The sequence below is a fragment of the Sander vitreus genome, chromosome 15 (genome assembly GCF_031162955.1).
Source record: "Sander vitreus isolate 19-12246 chromosome 15, sanVit1, whole genome shotgun sequence".
NCBI lineage: Eukaryota > Metazoa > Chordata > Actinopteri > Perciformes > Percidae > Sander > Sander vitreus.
The window spans coordinates 9,177,014-9,193,655 of record NC_135869.1 but is presented as its reverse complement, the minus strand read 5'-3'; the positions used below and the strand labels follow the sequence as shown (position 1 = coordinate 9,193,655).

The 16,642-nt window shown below is 42.7% G+C and overlaps 1 protein-coding gene across 1 annotated transcript; it reads left to right on the top strand.

Moving 5' to 3' along the window:
* Positions 1 to 860: 860 nt before the first annotated feature.
* Positions 861 to 16,122, top strand: foxk2b (forkhead box K2b). The gene is made up of 9 exons (XM_078268865.1): positions 861 to 1,362; positions 6,719 to 6,913; positions 9,668 to 9,821; positions 10,374 to 10,520; positions 10,695 to 10,888; positions 11,600 to 11,799; positions 12,250 to 12,495; positions 13,620 to 13,820; positions 14,430 to 16,122. Exons 1-9 carry the CDS (start codon positions 1,070 to 1,072, stop codon positions 14,627 to 14,629), a joined length of 1,830 nt encoding a protein of 609 aa, XP_078124991.1. The 5' UTR covers positions 861 to 1,069; the 3' UTR covers positions 14,630 to 16,122.
* Positions 16,123 to 16,642: the final 520 nt, after the last annotated feature.

Here is a 16,642-nt window from a genome sequence, read left to right as displayed (position 1 = left end):
AACTAACCTTGTTTTTACATCGATGCTGCATTCAATGAAAACAATCTGTTAACGCTTGATCATTACTTTACCCCTTTTGTTAGGGCTGTTATCATCTGATAGAGGCCTGTTCGCAAGCGCGTGTACGCACGCGCTTGCGAACACCCACCACTTCCACAGTGTTTACAAACAAGTGGCCTGCAGATGGCAGGGTCACTCACCCTGATGATAACAAGGCCTGTAGACAGGACAGCGCAGGATTACAAACCTGCAGCCCCAGCAGGGAAATATTAAGTCTGTATGCTTGCCTGTCAAGGCAACGCGATGTGTTTGTACTGGTTACAGACTGTACGATGATCATTTAAAGATAGCTAACCTCATATTTACAAAGTAACAATATGCTGCAAAGGGGGCAACGTGCCAAACCAGCCATGGATTCTGTAGTGGAGGAGGAAGACCATCATGCACTGTGGCTTTGCGCTTCTTCGACGTGGAGCCTGAAGGGAGATGGATCATGCAAAGTGATCTCATACATGTGGTAGTTTATTGGTTTGGATACACGATATGTCCGTGATATCGATGCATGAACATAGATTATCGATAATCTTTCGCTGTAGTGATTATTGTGACTGATTGCACGTGTTCAAACCGGTTGCTCCACTCCTTTCCTGTGCGATGAATAATGAACACTCCGCATCTTACTTCTCACCAAGCAGCATACGCGCTTATTGCTACCCACCAACCGACCTTGAAAGTGTCCTCGGATTAATTCTTACGCATGATTGGTCGCAGTCGCGGAGCTGCATCGGCTTCCTGGTTTCTCATTGGTGGAGCGCGCTGTCTGTAAAGTCATATCCGCCTCTTGCTCTGTTTGGTTGGATCTATCTGCTACCCTTTCTCTCGGCGGTGGGTCGGAGCCGCTGTCCCTGGCCTCGCATGTTCCCCTCTAAATTCCTGTTTTGAATTCGATGCCCCTCTTGTAGATTTGATCCGTTTACACGCCTCTGTAAGGCCACAGTCAGGCGTCCATACACCGGTGTTTTATTTGTCCCAGTAACGTTATTTGTCGTTTAAAGACTTTAACCCGAACATGGCTGTGGTGAGCGGATCGTCTGGGCCGGTTGCCCGGCTTGAGGGCCGTGAATTCGAATACATGATGAAAAAGCGCTCGGTGACCATCGGCCGGAACTCGTCTCAGGGCTCCGTGGACGTGAGTATGGGCCACTCCAGCTTCATCTCCCGGAGGCATCTGGAGATATTCACCGCCAGCGACGACGGCACCGGTAGCGGGGATTTCTACCTGAGGTGTCTCGGTAAAAACGGGGTGTTTGTAGATGGAGTGTTCCTCAGACGGGGCGCCCCTCCTCTGCAGCTACCACGAATGTAAGTTTCCCCTCTCGGTGAACATGTGGATGTTAGCGCTAAAGCGCTAACAGTCAACAACATTGGGTTTATAGTGGCTGGCTAGCAGGGTTGAGAGGACCACGTGTTTTAGCATGTTAGCAAGAACTCCGCATCCTGTTCCCTATGCCATTTTCTTTGTTGACATTCTTGTTAGCAACAGTGTTAATTATCCGCCTGCCTTCACTCCACATTCCCTCCTTTGGTTATCTTAGCGTTAGCTGCAGTCCACCGTGTCTATATTGGGGCTACTTAGCCAAAATAACAAAGTTAGCTCATAGCTATGGTGACGCTATTATTGTTGATATTGACAAGGCAGTTTTTCTTTCACGTGGACACTCTTATGTCAGAAATGTAAATCTGGTGATACTGTAAACATTGTCCTTGTTGACATGCAAAAATGTTAGCTAGCAGGTAGCTTCTCTATAGTTGTGAATGGAGCTCCTCTCGACCCCTAAACGTAAACAAACCAGCCCTTCCCCGCCCTACCGGCTTACAACAGCAGAGCCTGTCTCAATTCAAACCAGCCGAAGTCATACTAGCCGGTGTATTTCACTAATAATTTGCTAATATTAACCAATAAACAAATTTGACCCTCATAGTTGATTTTAAAATGAAACAAGACGTTTCTGTAATGGAGGTTGGTTGAGCTTTTAAGAAAAAAAAGTTTTGTTGTGCGGGTTGTAGCCTGACAGAACAAGCCCAACAGAAAACCAATCAACCTGTTTATAATCAATTTATCATAATTTAAATTTAAATGGCAAACCTTATCTTGTCCCAACTTCTCAAACGTTAAGATTTGCTGTTTTATACCATTGTAAACCAAATGTCTCTGTTGGTTGAAAAAGCAATTTGAAGTAGAGTGAAAACAATTATTCTATTGTGTAGCTTACTGATAGGAAGTTTATCAACAATTTTGCTAAGTCATTTGAGTCATTCATCAAACAAAAAAGTCAAACGTGATACTTTTCTCTTTTACATCATTGTACATGGAGTATTTTTAGGGTTTCAGTCTTTTGGTTGTATAAAACAGGAAATTGGAAGATGTCAGTGTGGCAAGTGGGAAAATGAAACATACAGTTCACTATTTTCTAAAACATTTAAATCAGAATTGAATTTATTGCCAGGTTAAGGAACACTTTCAAGGAATTTGCCTTTGTGGTTGGTGCATACAAAGGAAATAAACAAAGAAAAGTGCTGCAACAGACAAGAACAAATATAGAGTAGAAATATTTCAGAAATAAATTATGTAAAATACATGATAACCTAGAATAAATATGTACAATATAACAGTTTAACAATCGGAAAATAAACTGTAATTGACACAGATTAATTAACAATGAAAATATGTCTTAGTCCCACATACAGAATTGAAACTACAAAACCAGAATGGGAAGATAATCTCTGGCGAAAAAATTAAACCTCTTGTTTACATTTTGTCCAGAGGGATTTCTTTTGGGATTTTAGCATGCCAAAAAGTGGTTGTAGTTTATTCACTGAAGTGACTTGTAATGTAAACAAACCTACCAGCCTCTGCCAACACTGACAATTCTTCCCACACTGCTCTCAACTATTGTGCAATCTCTCAATGTGAAAACACTTTTCTTTTTTTTTTGTACTGCACAAAGAAAAAGCTTGTTGTGACTTGGTGCAATTTCTGCACCACTAAATTGTCCTTTTGCACAAAAATATTGTCTGCATCTGAACATGTTTTTGTTTAGAGGTTGATAATTAAATCAATTTCTGCATGGCTGTTAGCCACATCGTACATATACCAATGCATTTAATTAGTAGGCAGCACAACGAACAAGGAAGGAGCAGCAGCAGCAGTGGTTTCAAGTTCTCGTGTTGATCAGGCTGACTGCCATTAAAGAGCTTTTAATCAGCAGCAGTCTTTACACCGTGGTTTAATAAGTAAGACACCTAGCCCGGGCCCACATGGTTTACTGTAAACCTCAAACTGGAGAAGACACTTACACTGTCCACGATAAGACTGCTAAAGAAGCAGATTGACAGCATTAGAGAACTCGCAAAGCTGTGGCCCAGGGGACAGATTGGTTGTATTCCAGGGATTCCTCTCTAGTGATGTAAACAGACTGAACAGAAAGGCACAGCCACCCCCTTTTCTCCCTCCCCTCCCTGTCCTCTCCCACACCCGCAAATCCTCTCCAAGTTGGTGCTCTTTCCTGTCTTGCTGTCTTCTTTTGTTTACATTCTTTTTTGCATTGTGGGTGGGGATGAAAAACAAGCTTTGTTTGTTGCCGTCCTCACAGCCTAGCAGCATAGCAACTGTGCATGTGAGTTTTTTTGAGTTCAGGCCTCATTGTTCATGCAGGAGAAAAATATGGTAGATAAAGAGACTTCAATGAATGAATGCATGCTTTGAGGGGGATACTCAACAACGTGGACACAGTTTCCCATACCGTTGAGCCCCACTCACTTATAATTAAAAATGACTAATTATTATGCATGTAGTGCTGAAACTGTTTGTTAATCAAGCAATTAGATGATGGTAGGGCTACATAAGGAACTTATTTGCCTTGTATTGAAAGTTGGCATTGAATCCCTGGTCAGATCGGAGGCTTTTTTTTAATTCGCTCATTGAGCAGATATTTCCTAAATGAAGCTCTTTTGACTACAGTATGTCGGACTATTCCCTAGATATGTAAATATTTTGGCAACGACAAGTTATATAAAAAAAGTTCAGTTATCAATACTCAGCCACATGGTCAAACAATTTTGTTGTTTTGGTTCAAATGCAGAACGTTGCTGGTCCACGCTTTTGAGGTTTTTATATCATAAATTCAATCTCTTTAGGTTTTGAGCTGTTGGTCGGACATTTATAGACTAAACATGTAATGATTAATTGGAAAAACAACCAACCTGTTGCTGATCTGGGTGGGCTACCATGTCTGCTAAACAATGTCCAGTCAAAATGGACCAAACAGCTCAGGTGTGAAAGCATCCTGATATGCTGATCACAGTCCTCATTATTCAAGATTCCCTTGATCAAAGTTATGACGCTAATGGTTGACGGCTCATTACCAGCATGGTGAAATGTAGGACAAGAACATAACAACATTTTTATTATTATTTATTGATATATTTAGATCTCAATGTCCCCACTCTGTCAGTTCTCCACAGCCGCTACGTATTGAGAAGTGCTCTGATGTTATTTAAGGATCTTCCATAACTTTGTCTGATCCACAGTGGAGTCTCTAGGCTTCCTGAAAGGGTGTTGAGAGGGAACTTGCACAATGAAAATGGTCTCGCCTCACCAGTCTGGCTCCAGGAAGTGTTTGTCTCCTCCTGTGAGCAGCAAAGCTAATTTGAGATGTAGGTGTCAGGGATACAGTTCTCTCAGCAGATGCCAGCTCTGTGAGGACCTGGCGAAAAAAGTGCTGTGCCTGGCACTCTTTAACTCGACGAAAACCAATGTGTGTCTGCTCCGTCTCCACGTTGTTGCGCCGCCTGAGCCGAACAGTGATTCAGAAGAGTAACTTCTATTCACTGTTGTCTGTGAACGTTTGAAGATTTCCCGTGACAGTTTCCCCTTCATCCATCATAAATAAAAGTACACCAACGATGGGTTTGTTTTAATCAAAGACAAAATATTTTAATTACAGAGAAGGAATCCGCCCTAAAGTGTGCTCAGTTTCTGTTGGCAGTGTCCCTGCATTCCTGAGTCCATTTTGTTGGTTGTTGTAGTTTTTTGTTTTGTTATTCCACTGCATAGCAAATGGAGAAGCAATGATAGACATGTCTCGCTCATTTAAAACAAGTAATTACCGTAAGTAACATGTAATTCTATAAGCTAGAGCTGTCACCTTTTCAAAAAAAAACAAAAAACAGACTGAATGAGAACTGACTCATAATTCATTCAAATGAGTTTCAACACAGCTCATGTCGCCCAGTCCTGTACATTGTGCTGTAGAAATGCTGTGGTTTGGTTCCTTTGACAAGCTAATAAGTGACTTGTATAGGCAAAGAGATAATGGATGTTTGAGGCACATTCCAATATCAATGTTTTAAGTTTTTACATCTTTCCAGTCTTATGTCTTATTTATCAGCCAACGTATATGCCGATACTACATATCAGTAATTCACTTTATTGGCCTAATGCTGACCTATTGAGCCAGCTCCAAGATGCATTGTGGTTATGTTTCCGTTTGGCTTTTTTGAATGCACCTTTTTATCCACGAGTTGTCCACCTAGGGTGTGGAATCCACACAGATTCCACACATTACTTCTCAGATTGTTTGGTGTCGTGATTATCAGCACGGCTCGCTACTTTCCTCAATTTTGCGATAATGATGAGAGCAATAATCATTTAGTTTACAGAGGGTAACAGGACATGCAGTAGATACGCTCTAGAGGCAGAGATACCACATTTTGTTGCAGGCAGCGTCATTGGACCATACTTCAATGCAGCAACAAGGCATGTTGCATGTAGAGGAAAATGGAACAAGTCCTTACCCTATTTTCTGCAGTGTGCTGAACGTCATTGTGGAAAATATTCCAAGGATACTTGGTACAACAGAAGAGTAAAATACGTTTCACAGTGGTTTGGGTCTTAAATAACAGCTTGAGCTTTAAGTATTGATTATTTTCATTATAAATTAATAGCCACCCAATTATATTTGATGTATCATTTTGCCTACAACTGTCCGAATATGGCAAAAAGGACCATTGCCTAAAGTTGTGTACAATGATATTAAACAAAAGAATCATCACATTAAAGAGCTGGAAGTTGTGCATATTTACCACTTTATAATAAATAAATCACTGTAATAATTAAAATTATTGTCAATTAATTTTCTGGAACAGACAAATTGACACATTTGTTTTAAGCACTAATGATCACAGAAGAGAAGTGCCCATTGCCAATGGCTGCATGTTTTCTTATAGTTGACAAGGTGCTGGGACCTGTGCATGTCTTTATATTTACCACTCGGCCTAATTTAGGCCTGTCCCCCAGTGAGGCCACCGCTCCCCCAGAACAGTCGCAGCAGAGCAGCTTCAGTCCTCTGCAGTGTAATATCCCGGAGCTATCTGCGATGATCCTCTGGTTTTTGCTCCTTCCGACATAGATTTTCAGGCGGTGTGGTGAAGGGGGGAGCTTCATCGAGCCATTGCATCAGTATTTAAATGTAATGTAACTTATTTGTTGTCTCTCTCGGCTAATTTAAAGTCGGCCAGAGAATCTACCACCTCTGGGGTTTATGGGTTGTTAACGAGTGCCCAGTAATTTGATTTGCCTTTTTATAAAAAATAAAATGCTCATTTCATCGACGGTTGCCTTTGCACTTGTTTGAAAAAAAACTGTTTTCTTTTGCAGGTGCACTTTCAGGTTCCCCAGCACAAACATCAAAATCACTTTCACAGCGCTGTCCAGTGGGAAGAAAGTGAAGCGTGAAGCTCCCGAGTCCCCAGTGAAACCAGTACAGCCCCACATCTCCCCCCTGACCATCAACATTCCAGACAACATCGCTCACCTAATGAGCCCCTTGCCATCGCCCACTGGCACCATTAGGTACTCACTTCTGCTGCAAATTAATATGCATTCACTGGCTTGAAGCAGGCCGGAGGTGACTTTTCCTTGTGTGTGTGTGCTACAGGGATTATATATCTCAACACATTAGTATCTAAAAACTATCCTCACCAATGATAGTTCCTCATACTGCAAAGTTTATATTTAAGATGTATTGGCATTTAGCATTCATTTACCCCTCTGGCTTTGGGCTAGTTTTGAAGATGAATCCATCAATTGGATCAACTTGGAGGTAGTTTTAGTTATTTCAATCTAAATTGTAAATTCCGGTAGAAAAGTAGCAACTTTTATCTAAACCACGATAAACCAGAGAACTGGGCTTCATCATCAATAACCGTACCTGCCTTAATGTGTCAAAAAATATACCGATATGTGAGGCTAGATATCGTCTTAGATTTAGGATATCATAATATTGTGATATGACACAACTGTTGTCTTTTCCTGGTTTTAAAGGCTACTTTACTGTAAAGTGATGTCATTTTCTGAATTGAACAGACTGTTCTAGCTGTTCTATTATAGTCATTATATCCACATTACTGATGTGGATTATTTATCATAAAGCTCATTGTGTAAATATTTTGTGAAAGCACCAATAGTCAACCGACAATATCGCCGCAATATCGATATTGAGGTATTTGGTCAATAATATTGTGAAATTTGATTTTCTCCATTATCGCCCAGCCGTCCAACCGCCCATGCGTTTACTTTGACAGACCTACCATTAACCAAACCAAATATCAAAAGTAGTGCTGTATTACTTAAACTTTTGCAGAAAAAGGAAATGCTAAGTTAAGGACTTAAGATATTTCCATCAGTTCTTTTAAAACGTACAGTTTTTCTGAATCTGAGATCCCTCATCAGTGCAGGGCGGGAGGAAAACTCCCACAATGCCTCCAGCTGACCTTGGCGCATCGGCGGACCTTCACATGGCCTCTAAAGGGTGATCAGCTTAGGCTTAGTTCAGCGGCTGCACAGCTCAGAGAGGGAGGCGCCTCCATCTCAGACTCTTAGATCCTCTCACCTCTGATCTCCGCCAGATGGCTCCAAAGCCACCAGGTTTTCTTCTAGGGCTGCACAATATATCGTTCTTTTTATCGTCATCGCGATGTTAACTGGCACAGTAAACACTAGGGCTGGGACGATGTGCTTTTGTCCCAATTCGATTCTTTCAGGATGCATGGGTGCCGATTAGATTTGTATTGCAGATTTCATTTATTGCAATTCTAGAAGTACTGCTATTCGATAGCGTTGAGTATTCTTTTCCTTTTTTAACAACAAAAGTTGAAGAAGAATGCACATCACATGTCAGTCAGTCAGTCTGACATTTATTTCATTTGTGAAGAAGTACATAACATGGATTTTCTGCTTTGGGTCTGTTTTGCCGGAAACGGATATGATCTAGTCGTAAAACATTTAGGTGAGTCGTTGGTAAAAAAGAATATTGATTCTAGGGAAAAGAATCGATTTTAAGAAGTAATCCCAAAAACATTACGATACATGCGATTTTTGATATATTTTGAAATTTGTTTCAAAAAATGTCTAAACATGAATGCAACATATTATTAGCAAATATAAATCCCCACTGATGATAGGCTTACTGGCCTATAGGTAAGCTAGTCACCAAGGCAGCCATCCACAGATCCAGCTAATCCTAAGGATTCACTGTGCCACAGGTTTAACATTAAAAGATGATTTATAAAATCATGCCGACAATTATTATTTTAGTAGCTTAGTATTCCATGCAAAAAAATGTATGTATATAGGCTTAGGCTGCCCCACACGTTATTGTAGGCCCAGTTTAATATGCAACTTAATTTTACACAATGTAGTAGGGGGTCCCTGCTCGTCTCTCTTTCAGGTTAGGGGTCCTTGGCCTAAAAAATGTTGAAGACCCCTGCTTTAAAATATAACTGTCATTTATTTTTAGTGGTGCCTTTTTTATATTCAATTCAATGCTCAATTTATTTCATAGAAGAATGTTAGAAATGATTTCCTTTCGTTTTAATTTTAAAAAGCAATTTGTTGTATTTAAGCAGAATACTGAAAGCAGCAGTAAGGCAGATCTGAGTACACTTTAATAACACTATTAATATTTATACTTTTTATTTATCGCAAGTAATGTCATTTTCAACAACCATATCGCATATTTTCCTCATATGGTGCAGCCCTAGTTTCTTCTGTCATACAGGTCCCGTTTGAATGTTCTATGATAAAATGTGTTGGCAAATAAACAGTCCGCGTAATGAAAGAGGCAGCAGGTGTAGCACATCTGGAAATCCTGAGCGGCCGCTTCTTTGTTTGTTTGGTTTACCAACAACGAGTCCCCCGAGTACTGAAATAGACATTTAATATGGAAATTTGAAAAATCCTTTACATTAAGTCTCTCCTCATCCCCCGGTTATTCAAGTCTATTACATGGATAAATAGACCCGATTTAAGATTTGAATGTGTTGTTGCTTTAGGCCTGAAAGTGGCTCCTAAAGTGACTGCAGTATTTCCAGACAGTCTGAGAGGTAAGGCCATTTTCATAGACGTCGGCCAAAAGCGTGTCACTGCAGCACAGACTGCGGATAAGTGAGCCAGGCAACCTATCGCGCCCCTTTCTGAGAAATGCCAGGCTAGTTATGTTTTAGGTGTAAGCACCTAATCCAAACCTATTTGTGTTGATGTAGTGTAAATTATGTTTACATTACGTTTCCTGGCAGCTGACGGTCATGTTGTCGTCTTCTCCTGCAGTGCTGCTAACTCGTGCCCCTCCAGCCCGCGGGGCGCCGGCTCTTCAGGCTACAGGATGGGCGGGCGCATGGTCAGCTCTGCAGAGCTGCAGCTCATGAATGACAACTCCCAGCCTGAGAACGACAAAGACGCCTCTGGAGGGGACAGTCCCAAGGTGAGAGCAGGACTAAAGTCCAGGTGCCCTGTTAGGGAAAGATTTTCTTCAAAACTGGCCCTTAGTTTGTGATTCTGTTCAGCATTTCATTACTTATTTTACTGCCCCTGTATCAAGGCCCTCTAAAACACACCAACAGGGCACTGAGTTCTTTCCAGAAAATCCCACCCAAACTGGTTTATAATGTGTGTTAAATATTGCTGTTGGAAGTATATTGAAAGATAGGATAATACCCCTTTTTCTACTTGTAAATATCATTAAAATCCAACTCCCACACACTAATATATGCTACATTCTGTCATTTCTTTTAGTAAAACCTTAATGCCTGAAGGTTGTCTGACTAAAGCATAACACAATAGATATTTTTCTGTTTTTATATCCCCTAAAGCATGTTTTTTTTTAATCTCCACAGATGCTCTTACATTTTATGTAAAAATAAAAAAAATCCAATATGACATGAAAACAGTTTTGCGGTGCTCTGGCATAGTTCTGGCAGTTTGAATCCGTGTCAATTGACAGCTTGAAAGATGACGTTTCTCCTCTGCTCCACAGGATGACTCAAAACCTCCGTACTCCTATGCACAGCTGATAGTCCAGGCCATAACACTGGCTCCGGACAAGCAGCTCACACTAAATGGCATCTACAATCACATCACAAAGAACTACCCCTACTACAGGACCGCAGACAAGGGCTGGCAGGTGAGTTCTGGCCTCACGTTCGGCTGTCAGAGCGCACTTTGACTGTCAGCATGATGGTACAAAGATAGCAGACGAGCTGAAGAGTCCCTGCACCAAAACGGTCACAAAAATAACCATTAAAACCTCAATAATACATTCACAACACCCTAACCACTTGTCTCTCCTATGTCGCAGAACTCGATCCGTCACAACCTGTCGTTGAACCGTTATTTCATCAAAGTGGCACGGTCGCAGGAGGAGCCAGGCAAAGGCTCGTTCTGGAGGATAGACCCGTCCTCGGAGGGCAAGCTCATCGAGCAGGCCTTCAGGAAACGAAGGCCCCGGGGCGTGCCCTGCTTCCGGACCCCACACGGACCCCTCTCCTCCAGGTCTGCTACCATCCCACCGTCACACACTGCTGCTTTGATTCATACACAGTCATTCAAATTAACACCGTTCACCGCAGCCTCCCAGATTGTCTTCTTTTTTTTTGCATGAATGAGCTCACACGCTCTCTAGATTTCAACAGCCTGTCAACTATAGAGTTAATTAGCACATTTTGTTACATGTTTTACTGACATGACTGTTCATGTATTCCTTAATGGTTGTATAATTTTGGTCTTTAGCAGTGCTTTCAGTCATTTACATTTCTCATAAATATAAGAGCGCCACATGTCCATTGGTTGCATTTATGTCGGCAATGTTTTGACCCTACTGGGGGATCTGTAGGGCCGAAACATCATCATAAAATGAAAATGGGCAAGAAACTGAAGATAAAACATGCTCAAGGTACATAGTTTAAAAGAAACATATTTACATTAAGCGTTTAGTTGAGACATTTAAACATGTAAAAAACAAGTTCCTTGAAAAACCCAAAAAGGAACCACAAAGTGATCCCAATAACAAATATTGCTCTAATTTCTTGCAGTGGATAACGTTTCTTCATTATGTTTGACTGCAAAACACATTATTTTTGACTCTCAGCTCTCAAATTTTTGATGTTCACTCTGTCATGGACACAATTCTTTTCAATATTTAACCAACTTGAATACCAATATTGCCATTGGTGAGTTAACCCAACTTGTCTGTCCGGCCCTCAGGAGTGCCCCGGCGTCTCCCAATCACTCGGGGGTTCTCTCCGCTCACTCCAGTGGCGTCCAGACCCCCGACAGCCTTTCACGAGAGGGCTCCCCGGTTCCCCTGGAGCTGGAGACCTCGGCTCCTGCCCCGGCATCCACCACGGTGGTCCAGCCCAAACTGGCAGTCATCCAGGAAGCACGCTTTGCACAAAACACACCAGGTATGACACCCTCTCTCTTTGTGTTCAGTGTTTTGGAGATTTCAGTGCAGCTGCTTCAAGCCTCTGTGGCTCTTGATCCTGGCGTGTGTCCCAAGTCCCTGCCACAACATGCTCTTTTTTTTTTTTAAATCTCATAGTCAAGTTGATTCTAGTCAGCTTGTCAACTGTCAGGTTCGTGGCCAGTTTCTGAACAGCAGTGCTCCACGTGAGCAGCCTAATTTGATACTATTGACTTTGAAAAAGGCCTCGACCATTTCATTACCTGGCATGACTGGAAATCCAGATAGATCCTGCCATTATTTCAACACGCTGTTGCAAATGCCAAATGTCTTTGCACAACCTGAATGCCTGAGAAAAATGTCCGTATAGTTCACATTTGTCATGAATAAACCTGCATGATTCCTAACGTATGTTCTTTATATATAAATATCCCTGTGTGCTCTGTTCCAGGCTCGCCTGTTAACAACCAGCCGGTACTCATAGCAGTCCAGCGTCAGTTACCTCAAACTATGAAGCCAGTGACCTACACCATGGCCTCCCCAGTGAGCACCAGCACCTCCCAGCCTGCTGTCCAGACTGTCCACGTCCTGCAGCAGATCCCGGCCGGGTCCCTCAGCTCGGCCGCCGTCATCGCCCAGCCAGCCACCATCATCAAGAGCGAGCCGCAGGAGAACGGAGAGCGCACAGGGCTCAAAGGTGAGGCATGGAGCATGGTGGGAAAAATCTTATTAGGGGTGCAACAGATTACAAAACTCGCGGTTTCTGATCGGATCACGGTTCCGAGTCACGGATCGGATACATTTTCGGATCAGCACAAAAAAGGGGGAGCAGACTTTTTATTTTAAGTGCTTTCCATTTATTACTTGAAGAACTGTCAGAAAGCGCAACAACCCGGGGAGCGGAGCCACCCAGGAACTGGGTGTTCCTGGGGGGTGTTTTTAATCCAAACCACAATCTTTTTCCTAAACTTAACTTGTCGTTTTGGTTTTTAAACGACCTCTAGCTCACCCATAAAGAGTGTGCGGCCCATGTAGGCTGAGTCCTTTGCAGCATCCCGGGTTCAAAACCGACCTGCGGCCCTTTGCTGCGTGGCGTCCCCCATCTCTCTCCCACCTTTCCTGTCTATCCACTGTCACTATCAAATAAAGGGAAAAGCCACAAAAAAAGTAATCTCTGTAAAAACTGTTGTCGCCTCCCATAACGCTCATTTTTTGTAGCCTAAACTTAACCATAATGTCCGCCGAAACAACCGACAGCTCGCGGTGCCCTGTACACGGCTCAAAGCCCCCTATTCTCGGGTAACCCAACTGCCGCTGATACGACGGAGCTGTAGCCGGCGTCACGGCTTTTCGAGTTCTTCCGCTCCTCCAGTAGCCATGACCGTCTCTATCAACTGATGTTGTATGTTCACGTGAACATACAACTTGATTTTAACATGCCCCGTTCACGTGAACAGACAGTTGCCTGTATCTTTTCACGGCAACCCTGCATAGATATTTATCAGCCTACTTTAAGTAACAGCGACAGTAAAAATGTATTTTACACTATTATTATGGCTAAACTTTGCAATGAATCCGCGGTTCACATGCATTTGGAATCTTAAGTGTTGATCCGTAGGGGTCCGCGGATCAACTTTGGTCCGTTGCACCACTAGTTGTTATCCACCATCAAGGGTATCAAAACCTTTTGATTACCGTCCAAAATGTGTACCACTGTAAATTGGCATCGAATGCTTGACCAGTTCTAGTCTAGTCATAGTAGGCGTAACGGTCCTTCACCCCCCCCCCACTGAAGTTGAAATGTTTGTGTCCTCCTCTCAGTCAAAGTGGAGACGGTTCCCACCATCACCTCTATAGGCGGCTCCAGTCGCATCATCCAGACCTCCCAGTCTGGCACCGCCCTGCAGACTGTTACCATAGTGCAGCAGGCGCCCATGGGTCAGCACCAGCTGCCTATAAAGGCCATCACACAGAACGGCACCCACAGCATCACCACTGCCATCCATGGACCCGCCAGCTCAGGTGAGAAGCACAGGAACAGTCGTTGGTTTAATGTTTTAAGTCAAAGAATAATGGACCAAAAGTGGAACAATGTGGCAGTTGTCACATTTCAAATGTTAATGATGTTCACTGTCATCAACATTTGCTGTTATGCATTACACCGGAATAACTCCTCGTGTTTGCAAAACTGCAATAACCATGTTTTTAATTACAATGATTAAATTTAGGGCTGCAGCTAAAAAGTACTTTTGTAATGGATTAATTTGCTGATTTTCTCGATCAGAAAATGGTAATCATCACCATTTCCCAAAGCCCAAGGTGATGTCTTCAGATTGCTTGTTTTATCCTACCAACACTCAAAAATTCAAAGAAATTCAATTTACAATCATAGAAGATGAAGAAAAGCAGCAAATCTTCACATTTGAGAAGCTGGAAACGGAGGTTGTTTTGTAGTTATTGCATGCAAATGTATTTGAAATGATATTCAAAATTGTTGCAGATGAACTAATTGATGAATGGAACACTCGTTTCCCTTCCCTCGTTACTAGCCCAAACGATTCAAGTGAAGCACAAGATCTCTGTTAACCAGTCTATTCTCCCCCCCCCCCCCCCCCCCCCTTGTCCCTCCAGCTGTGGCGAGCCCCCTCCACCTGCTGGCAGCCCACGCCTCGGCCTCGGCCTCCCTCCCCACCAAGCGACAGAACGGGGACCAGGCGGCCAGCGAACAGCCCGACGCCAAGCGCATCAAATCAGAGGAGGCGGCGGCGTCAATCCCGGTCACCGCGGCGGACTCGGACTCGTCGGCAGCTAACGACCCAGGCCTCAACTAGTCTGTACAACCACACACCACACAAACCCCCCCCCAACACCCCCCATCACCACCGACCACCACCTTCTCCTCCCCCCACGGTTTCTCTCTCTCTCTCTCTCATATCCCCCCTGTCGTTTCTTTTGTTTCTCCTCGTTCCTACCACTGACTCCTGAGGTGCCAAACGGAGAGGATTCTTTTTCATTTTTTCAGTTTGGATTTATCTGTTCTAGAACAACACAAGAAAAAAATTAAATAATGTCCACCCCTTTAAAGACTGGAATGTGGGTTGAGAACAAAATAAAGCAATGGGACAAAGATGAACTTGAAGGTGTCCCCTGTGAGCCACTAAAACAGGAGAGTGACTAAAAAAACAAGACCACAGGAAGCCTTAACAACAATTAACCCTTAAGAGCTGACCGTTTGCGGGGAGAGGCGCTGCCTCGGCTTGGGCCGGGCACCAACCTTTCTGTCGCATCTACCTCAGCAGATAGGAAACTCCGGCAGCCGCCGCGCCCCCCCCCACCCAGACCTGTCGGGATGGCGCTGGACGATGTGACCAACCGGGCGATGAGTACGTCGAGCATTCAACGGTTAAAAATAAACAACCACAAAAAAAACAAAAAAAATAATCAAGAAATAAAACCAACGGTCAACGCATTCAGAAAAGGGATCAACTCGAGCCAATATTCCTGAAACTCTGGCAGCTAGCCTCTCACAATACTGACCTTCCTTTATCACAGCTGTACGTAGATATGCAGTATTTTGTTGTTCAAATGTGGAGCATAGGATTCTTTCTTTTTTTTTTTTATGTATTTTCACTTATCTAGATAAGTAATAATTTAATTAAAAGGAAGCGTACAAAATAATGAGGTCGATGACATTTCGGTAACTAAGTTAGAATTCTCACCCTTTTTTTTTAATGTGGACTATCTTTTCTGTTCGGTGAAACAGTGTAATGGTTTTTCGTAATATTTGTTTCTCTTCCCCTCGTTCTGACATATCCGTATGAAATTTGCTTAGTTATACCTACATATTTTAATACTTGCACAGATAACCGATATAAGCATATGAAATCTCCATGTGTAGTTCCAGATGTTGACCTTGCATGTATCCGACAACACAGGAGTTGTTAACTGTAACTTGAACAGAGGGAAAAAATAGACCTGCTTTGTCCAAACCAGACCTGCACTTGATTAAATATTTGTGTTGTCATTTCCCTTCTTCTTCTTTTTTTCTTTTCCTCCCTCCCACTCTTCTTCTTCTTCTTCTTCTTCTTCTTCTTCTTCTTCTTCTTCTCCTTCTTCTCCTTCTTCTCGTCCCTCCCGGCTTTGTTGACGTTGTGGTGTTGGCAGACCTCCCCTTTGCTTGATTATTTTACTCTGTTCTGACAACCTGGCGAGTCTGTTTTCTGATTGTACACGTTCCAAACAATAGCAAAAGAAGAAAAAAAATCGATGTTTGTTCTGCTTCAGTGGAGAAATGCTTTTTTTTAAATAAATTAATTTAAAGCCCTTTTCTGTATCTGTACATTTTGCTTCAGTATCAAACTGCCATTAGTGTAAACACTGGTTGTAGTTCCACCCTTCTCCACAGGGGGGCAGTATAGGAGCCTGATAGAGGCTCTCGGAAGGTTGGAAAAGCAGCAGATAAACTTTGCCCTTTAACACAAGATGGCTTCATCTTAACACACGAGTGGATGTGTTTTGGGATAAACGGACGCCCAGCAACAGTGAAACAAATATCTAGTTTGCACCCCGCCGAGGTCCAACATTCCTCCTTTGTGTTGGAGGAGCTAAATAAAGCTGCCGTGTTGAAGGCGTTTCCTCACTTCCGCTGCCACAGAAGATTCAATTAGAGCTGTGAGGCAGTGTTGTAGTACTTGAGACCGGTCTTGGTCTTAAAGGTTCAGTGTGTAACGTGTTTAGTTGTTCATTATCAAAATCTGTGTCGCCTGTTCACAAACTTGACCTTTTTCATGAATATTTACCACCACCATCAATTCCAAGTATTCATTTTGGCTTGAAATTTTACA

Excerpts from the sequence above, each read along its gene's own strand:
- foxk2b (XM_078268865.1), top strand. The coding sequence starts at position 1,070 with ATGGCTGTGGTGAGCGGATCGTCTGGGCCGGTTGCCCGGCTTGAGGGC. Across the intron at positions 10,521-10,694 it reads CCGCAGACAAGGGCTGGCAG|AACTCGATCCGTCACAACCT; the intron begins GTGAGTTCTGGC and ends CCTATGTCGCAG. Across the intron at positions 10,889-11,599 it reads CACGGACCCCTCTCCTCCAG|GAGTGCCCCGGCGTCTCCCA; the intron begins GTCTGCTACCAT and ends TCCGGCCCTCAG.